This window comes from Carassius auratus, unplaced genomic scaffold (genome assembly GCF_003368295.1).
Source record: "Carassius auratus strain Wakin unplaced genomic scaffold, ASM336829v1 scaf_tig00002696, whole genome shotgun sequence".
Classification (NCBI taxonomy): Eukaryota; Metazoa; Chordata; class Actinopteri; order Cypriniformes; family Cyprinidae; genus Carassius; species Carassius auratus.
Genome location: NW_020523476.1, coordinates 605 through 9,148, shown reverse-complemented (window position 1 = coordinate 9,148; position 8,544 = coordinate 605). Strand labels below are relative to the sequence as shown.

The following is an 8,544-nucleotide window of genomic DNA, read 5'->3' as shown; positions in this document are numbered from 1 at the left end:
CACAACAATGTATTTGCATAATATCATATGTTTTACATAAGTAAAAAATTCAAGCTCAAGTGCAGTGATAAACATTAATATTTAAAAATCTGTCAAAATTATGCATTTACAGTAACTCAAAATAAACATAATTATTATACAAAATATTGCAATAAATTTTTTTTTTTTTTAAACTTTAATCTTTAAATCATCAGAGATAAAGGTTATAAAGGTTTTTAAATTTACTACAGTTTCACTGTAATGAAATAAAAGTGTATTTTAGTTTTGGAAAATAACTAAAATTATCTGGAAAATGAAGGTTTGTATTAATAACTTTTTTGCAGAGCTATTTAAAAACTGTATAAATCTGAGTAATGGCACCTTGATGGAGATCTATTACAATTATATGGATTACTCTTATGGAATTAACAAAGATAGAATTTGTGCAAAATATTAATAAGCAAGCAAATGTCTGCACACAGGAACATTCAAACTAAAGCAAGCAATTGCTGCATGAACTAACATGTCTTTATAATTGGAAAAACATTTTAAAATGACTTTTTAACAGTCTATTTAAGTGCTAACACGGTTGCGCAGCAACAAAGGATGCAAGGCCATGTATGGCAACGCACAGAACCATTGGGAGGAAGCCCTCTTTACAGGTAATTTCTGTGGTTAATGTGTCATTCTCTTTCTTTAGTAAAACATTGCATGACTTAAAAAGTTCTTCTACTCTGTTGAATTCGTCGTCACTTTGGAGGAAAACAGGCATGGAGTCTTTGTAGATAGGCATATCTCTTGTAGTCAGATGAATAACCTAGGTGTACAGAGTGAGAAAAATAAAAAGGCTTTACAAAATTATTACATATATTTATATTGTAATGTTTATTTTTTTTCAGCTACTTCAAATTTTTCTTAAAGCATTCATGCAGAATCTTCAATGGCATCCAAGAATATTAAACTCACTAAATCCTGTAGACTTTGGAGAGCTTCAGACGTGCAGAACTGCTCTAGCAGGTCCAGTCCAGCATCGGTGAGTTCTGAATCAAACAATAAAGTGTATAAGTGAAGACAGACACTCTATGTACATATGAAACCTTTGCGTTTCAGTGCAATGCTAACCCTCAAGAGCATTGATCAGCATTTCCATAACACTGATACGCTCCATGCTCTCCCTGCTTGCTTCTGTTGAGCATTCGTTCTGATGGGATACAGCCATGTCACAGCCACTCTGTTCTTTTGGTATGGGGCTTGATCCATTTAACTCAGGTGCCACAAGAGGATCACTGTGATTGGCTGTTGATATCTGACATCCATTGTAACTGGACAATGACGTTGATGTGGTAAGTCCACTCTTGCAAAGTTTTTCGCCTTTCAGTAAGTCTACAAATTCATCAATGATCGGGCTCTGTTTTTCAGACTCGTTGTTTAAGAAGCACGGATCTTCACCGCTGCGTAACTCCTCAAGCTTAAAAAAAAAAAGACAATGGGATCAGAGAAAACTAAATATAAGTGATATAATAAGGAAAAAACGGTTTCATTTCATGTGAAATTTTTCAGTTACATGACCATCGACTACTTGAAATCTTGAAAAGGTAATCATTTTTTTTTTTATGATATTCAAACTAACACTAATTATATAAAAATATTAGAGAATTTATGGTACATGTAACTTTTAAACTCTCTTAAAAATGAGGAAAAGTTCAAATCTATCGTGAAATAATCTTTAAAATCATCCTAGAGGACCGAAAATTCAACCATTTATGCAATTTCACACTGTCCTTCTGCAACTTTTGTACATGATTTAGCGAGCATTGTATCTTTTATGTATCTCACTCACTCTATCCACCAAAGCTGACAAAACAGATCGGTCCATCAGAATTTTCCTCAACAGGAGAAGGATGGAGGAACGGCTTTCAGCAGACAAGTCCGCCAGTGCCAAAAACCTAGTCTGAACATCAGCAAGTGCTGCAAAGAGACCACAAATATACATCTCAAAATGCCACATTATCGCAATGTCCTAAGAACCAGGAACTTAAAAAAGGGAAAGTGAAATGCAGGGCTAATCCTACTTCTGCACAGATACATGAACAGAACACGAAGGAACTGAAACACACACCGTTTTTTAGAGTAGTAAGTGGGAAACCTTCCTGCATCTGTGGCCATTGACCATCCACCTCTGAGAAAGTGGGATTGGGATTCTCGGAAATGTCATCTGATGCCAAATCCAGAATGTCCAGATCTAAACTCACACAAAAATCAAAGCTCAGTCATGGAAACCTCAAATACATAGAAATAAAAAAATCTAATCATAGTAATAAATGTAATATTTGTTGATGCAATCAAAATGAACTGTAATGTTGTTGTTCAGCCATATTAAGTAAATGTCAGTGACCAAAATAGCCGTCACTTTCGATCCTCATTTCAATGACACTGTAAGCCATCACAGTCTCCGGTGGGATGTGTAATGAAGTCTTAGAGCCAGACTGAATTTCAAAGCGGTCTTTCGCGTACACCTGCAACACCAAAGACACAGTTAATTCTGGGTTGTTGTTGTTTAGCATTTATTTTTATATTTTTAGTTTTGGTTTGAATTCTAATTAGTCTTTAATTAGTTTAAATAGTGCACTTATTGTTTTTATATTTCTATACAGATTTAATAGATTTTTATTTCAGTCAGTTTAGTTCTTCTCAATTAAGTTTTAAGTTTCAGTTTTTCATCCAATATTTATATAATATTTTATTTCGGCTTTACATTAATTACTCAAAATGATTTGAATAGTTCAGTTACCAATAACATATAAGGAGATTTATTATTGACATGATCTCCTAATGACTCTGGATCATTACCTTGAACACACTAATTCTAACAAACCTGAACAAAATCAGCCGATGCTTGGCAGCTGGCCTTCTCCAGTCCAGCATGAGAGATGGAGCAGTCGTGGGTGGTGAAAATTCGCTCTTTAAGGAGGGTAAAAGCCATGTTTTTTGGGAGGGAATGCTTGAAAAAAGAGCTTTTGAGGTCCAACCTCCTAAGTGGGTCATCAAAAGCAGAGGAATGAGTATCAAACCACATCAGATTTTTATCTTATATGCATCAAAATCCGCATGTCATTCCAAACCTTTTTTTTTTTTTCATACATTGAAAATGAAAAGTTTTTTTAAAAAATCTCCTTCACAGATTTTGAGTAACATGTGGGCTCAAAATAAAAATAATTTTTGAACGAACATTCCTGTCAAGAGGGTTCAACCACAGGGTTCAACATTAGGTTCTGTACTGATTTTAATTGTTTTTATTAAAATGTAATTAACATTCATTTTAGTGGGTCAACATCATATTAAATAGTTTTTCTCTGACCTTCCTCTAGTGAGCTTCAGAAGAGCGGGAATATCCACATATTCCTTCTTAAGTTTCATGAGGGATAAACTAAGTTTTGATGAGCCCTCTCCATTCGCTTTTAGGCAGGCAGCAGAACCTCCCACCTCTCCGGATCCAGTTATAGAGTTGTTGTACTCTCCCTCAATCGATGCAATCTCTTTCTCCTCACACACTTATCAAAACAAAGAGAGACACTAATTTCATCAATGACAGATGCAAGGCAGTTCCATTTAGGCATATTTTGAAAAAAGATCTGTTTCTACTGAGAACATACTGAGATACTTATTCACTATGCACTTTACCTGGTTTAATTGGATCCCCTTCCAGCAGGTCATTGAGTTTGAATCCTGTGGGTTTGTATTTAGTTTGCTGCCAGAACCAGGCTTTGTGGGTTTTCTGAACCACCGCAAGCGGCTGGAGTTTTCCGGAATCATTTAGGCTGGAAGCCGCAATCAGGGAACCGTTAGGATCAATCTGTCGGACCAGTTTCTTTGTTGCTTTGTCAAACATCCTCTGCAAAAACACATAAAAAGACAGCATTAAACCACAGTGGAAAATGTGAACACTTTCACTGACTTTTCTCAAGCATTGTTCCTAATGATGAATGCAAACTGTATAAAAGCAGCAACTCAATTACTGATTGAATTTCCCCCGCAGTTATTCCCAAATATAAATTATCTTAGATTACATAATACTTTATTTACATTACATGATCCGCAGAATTATCATAATACTGTATATGCAAACAGCCATTCCAATGCAGAGGTCAAAATGTGCACGCCGAAATCATTAAATAATACCAAAAACAGGAATAAATAACAGAAGAGAGAACAGTTGAATAGAAAAAGCACAAATCTTGTAATGAATTAAGATAGCATTTCAACCACATCTATGTACTGCAGATGGTGGCTTGTAGGTGTAACAGATATGGTTGATCATGTAAATAGAATAAGACAGTGTAAAAACTTACTGAAATTTTTGTTTAAAAGCTCATTCAATGTTTCAAACTGGAAAACGTGTAAAGATTGTAAACATTGCAACGTAATATAGGCTACATTTAACTCAGAATAACCATTTGGTGTCCATAAACTCATCAATCAGCTAGAAAAATAACCAAAAAGAGGAGCATTTTGCTATATTTATGCGCTGTTGCATTTTAATATTTTTTTACTTAACCTTTTGTCTACATTATTTAACTCCTATAAAATTGCATTTTACTAATTAAAAAAATAACTGACTGAAAGGCATACTCTCTTAAAAATAAAGGTGCTCAACTTTTTATAATTTGAAGGATTTTCTTCCACCACAAATAACCTTTTGTGAAATGTAAAGATTCTTCAGGTGTTTTCTATGGCATCGTGAAGCACCTTTATTTTTAAGAGTGTATCACAACATTTACAGAGGAGAAGCCCAAACTACACTCAGTGGCCAAGTGATGCTTATAGTCCATAGGTCTGGACCAGAATATTCGATTATTCGAGATTCGAATAATGTTTTTTTTTTGACCTGGCATTCCCTGCGAAATGGTTTTCATTCGCCCTTGAAAAAAGCAACTTTTTTTACTATTGGGCCCAACGGTTATAAGGACTGTCAGGTACGATAATGGTCGTATTTCCACGTGAGCCTGGTAGGCTACAGTGCTGCACCATTAAAAACCATTCTCGGCCCTGTTAGACAACCGCGCTCAACCGTGCTGTTAAGACTGTGTGTGCATGACTTTCCCACTATGCCTGGCTACCAGTTTTTCCAAACAGCCAAGTAAACAGCTACGCCATGTTCAATATAAATAAGAATCAAACTTGAGACAGTTTGGTCTGTGGAGGTAACATTTGCACTTATTGATAGCTTACCCGTCGTCACCTTCTCTTTTTTCTGTTACTGAACAAGTAAATATCAGATAAAAGGAGTCCAAAAAGAAAGAATATCTTATCATCGTCCATATCGCTGTTTATATTACACTTGTGTTACCAAGGCAAGGACTGACGCATGTGTATTGCATTCCAAAAAGCTTCGTTATCAGCACTACAGTAGAAAATTAAACCGTATCCATGCTGACTTGGCCGTAGTTCTCTGACAAGCTGCAAAATCGGGTTCATAATCGCAGACAACATAATCGTAGTATTATGAAATTGACAAAACCATTCACAATGACGACAGCTGTTCGCGTATCTTCTCAGTGAACTACGGCTCTGTGTAGTAAATGCTGCTCCATCTGAGAGGACGTGAACATACCAAATTTAACAACATATTTTTACTCCAAACTCAGTTCGAAACGTCAGTCGAGTGTTTGAAATAAATCCTTCTGTGAGATGATGCGGCTTCTTAATAATTAAGGCACACTGTATTTCATTGTATTCTAAGCAGGGATACATGTCGAGTGACATGTCAAAATGGCTATGTTGATTAGCATTCCATTATAGATATACTTTATTATGATGAAAATTATAATAATAAAAACTTAGATAAACCATATATTTCTGTAGTCATGTGTTTATTAGTCACAATGAAACAATGATAGCAGTAAATCTTGGCTGCATCCGAAAACTGAAAAATGCTGCCTTTGGGGGATGCATTCCAAGGTAGGAAGGCATCAAGACACATCCAAATTCAATGTTAGCTTCAGTTCCTGTCTCCTGAGATGCCTTCATCTGGCCGATTTTTGAAGGCAGCATAGATGTATCCTTCGCTGCCTTTGATATCCCACACTCCTGTCGTAGGTAAAAAAGTTGCGGTCGTAGGTGAGTTTGTGTGTAAATGTACGTTTTTGATCAACATTTTCCTACTTTTGATGTCATTTCTAGCGAGAATTTAATGTTGCAGTAATAAAATATTCACTTACTTATCGCCAAAGCTCTCTACATTTTGCTGTAGTTCATTAAACCATTACAATGCCTCAGAAGTCAGTCCGACATTCATTTCATGAGGTGCCTTAGTGCAAAAAATGCTGCATGCAAATTCATTGCTTCATACGACAGTGAGGCAGCAAGTCAGATGCCTAAGTTTTCGGATGCAGCACTTCTGTTTATTCAGCTGCAGCCATAGGCATTTCATGGGTTTCTACTTCGGGGCATATTTGGATTTTCAGCGTGAGAGCCCCCTCTGGCCTTCGGATGGAGATTTACTGCGGATCACAGAACTGTGCTTCACTGAAACATACGCATGACAATCGTAGCTTCTGCCTAATCGCAATTTACTGCCTTTGCAATTTAATTTCAATTAATTGTGCAACCCTTGTTCCCAGTTCATCTACAAGATGGATTAATGCTGATAAGTCAAGAAAAGATAGACATAAACATATGACAGTATGATTGAAATGTTCAAATTTAAACACCTTTATTCTGTGGTAGGCTACCAAAAAAATCTTATTTGGCATTGACATTTTTTTTTTCTCATAGGACCCAATTGCATACAATGTAGCATACTCAATTTTTTTTGTTTGGATTCCTGCCGCTTCATGTCAGCTTTGTGTAGGCCCTACTGCGATTTTCTGCAGGTCCGAAAGTGAAACCTGGTGGCAGAGAAAAAATGTGCCTTTTCAATAAGCGTGCTATTTTTACTAAATATTTTAAATGTGAATCAGTGGATCGACAAAAAGCGAATGCATTATACAAATCTAAACAATTACACTGATCAAAATGCAACACTTGTTTTTGCATTTTGCACTGAACTCAAAGATCTAAGACTTTTTCTATGTACACAAAAGGCTCATTTCTCTCCAATATTGTTCACAAATCTATGAGCACTTTGCCGGAGATAATCCATCCACCTCACAATGTGTGGCATATCAAGATGCTGATTAGACAGCATGATTATTTCACAATGATGCATTAGGGTTAGCCACAATAAAAGGCCAATCTAAAATGTGCAGTTTTACCACAAAGCACAATGCCACAGATGTTGGTTTCCATAACCAAAGAATTTCTGCAAAACTGTCAGAAACCGTCTCAGGGGAAGCTCATCTGCATGTTCATCGTCCTCATCAGCGTCTCGACCTAACTGCAGTTTGTCATCATTATCACAACAATACAATCCTGCTTAGGGTACCCTTTTGGCTTGCAGCAGCCCTGATTTACTTGGCAGAAGGGACAGTCACAAGCCTCCCGGATTTCATCCAAAATATCTAAAATTGTGTTCCGAAGATGAATAAAGCTTTTACAGGTTTGGAATGACATGGGGGTAAGTGATAATGACAAAATTTTGTTTTTGGGGTGGTTATCCCTTTAAGAGTTATAAATAACGTCACTCTTACCCCCAAATGTTTAAGCATATGATACTAGTTAGAAGTAGTTTGAATATGTATGGTAATGTAGACTAGGTTTAACATATAACACTCAATCTAATATATTTATCCATACCAAAGGGTCCCTGTTCCATTACTTTATCTACCTCTTGCTCAAAACCGTTATTTTCTTTTTTCCACATCATATGTTACCCAGTGGCACAAGCAATGGCCAAAATGGATGGTGTTCTTCAGTCAGACTAGATTATGTTCATGTAACTTTAGTCACAATGGGCACAAACGCATCAGCATTAATTTCCAGATCTCTGCTACTCCCTTTATGTCACATAAACATGGCCATTGTTTAATTTTTTTAACATTATTAACTTCAATACTAAAGTACTTTAGCATGCATAAAGTAATTCAGTCAAGCATTAAATCTTGTGATCAAACGTATTAATAGATAAATATTTGTAATTTCTTTAGAAATACGCACCTTTCACTGTTAGTCAGAGAATAGTTTGCAGTCTGTATAGACCCACGGCCCAAAAGAGAGCGGAAACAGCGATAGAGTATGAAAAAAAAATAATAAAAAATAAATTGGTTTCAGAGACAAATCCACACTGTACTTGTGTCAGAAAGTCAAACAAAATCAACACGCGCAAGCACATTTAACCGTCTCCTCGAAAGTCCCTTCACATGTAATGTGATAGGCTAATATCCTGTTTACTGGGCTGTCTATGAGAGGAGGCGGTGCTGAACCTCATATCATTGGTTTTTGGCTCGAGTTTGGGTTCCAAGTGTGTGTGTTTTTTTTAAAGCAAAAGTTTAGTTGGAGTAACGTTAGCCAGTCTGGAGACTAGTCTATAGAAGGCTTGTGAATTGTTTTGAATTAATGCAGCATTCAGAATGACGTGATAAAACAACTTTGGACATGGTTGAGGTTAGGGTTATTTGTATAAGCTAA

General features: G+C 36.2%; 1 protein-coding gene across 3 annotated transcripts; it reads right to left on the bottom strand.

Moving 5' to 3' along the window:
* Positions 1 to 17: 17 nt before the first annotated feature.
* LOC113070016 (gasdermin-E-like) lies at positions 18 to 8,285 on the bottom strand. Of its 3 annotated transcripts, none has more exons than XM_026243168.1 (10): positions 8,074 to 8,285; positions 3,661 to 3,871; positions 3,338 to 3,530; positions 2,855 to 3,011; positions 2,375 to 2,495; positions 2,099 to 2,221; positions 1,820 to 1,947; positions 1,102 to 1,447; positions 946 to 1,019; positions 18 to 796 (listed from the first exon to the last, which is right to left on the bottom strand). In XM_026243168.1, exons 2-10 carry the CDS (start codon positions 3,866 to 3,868, stop codon positions 560 to 562), a joined length of 1,587 nt encoding a protein of 528 aa, XP_026098953.1. In that variant the 5' UTR covers positions 3,869 to 3,871; positions 8,074 to 8,285; the 3' UTR covers positions 18 to 559. The 3 variants fall into 3 exon arrangements, with proteins under 3 accessions (XP_026098953.1, XP_026098954.1, XP_026098952.1); XM_026243169.1 differs by lacking the exon at positions 8,074 to 8,285 and adding an exon at positions 6,781 to 6,853; XM_026243167.1 differs by lacking the exon at positions 8,074 to 8,285 and having other exon boundaries at positions 3,661 to 4,125.
* Between the last annotated feature and the right edge of the window lie 259 nt (positions 8,286 to 8,544).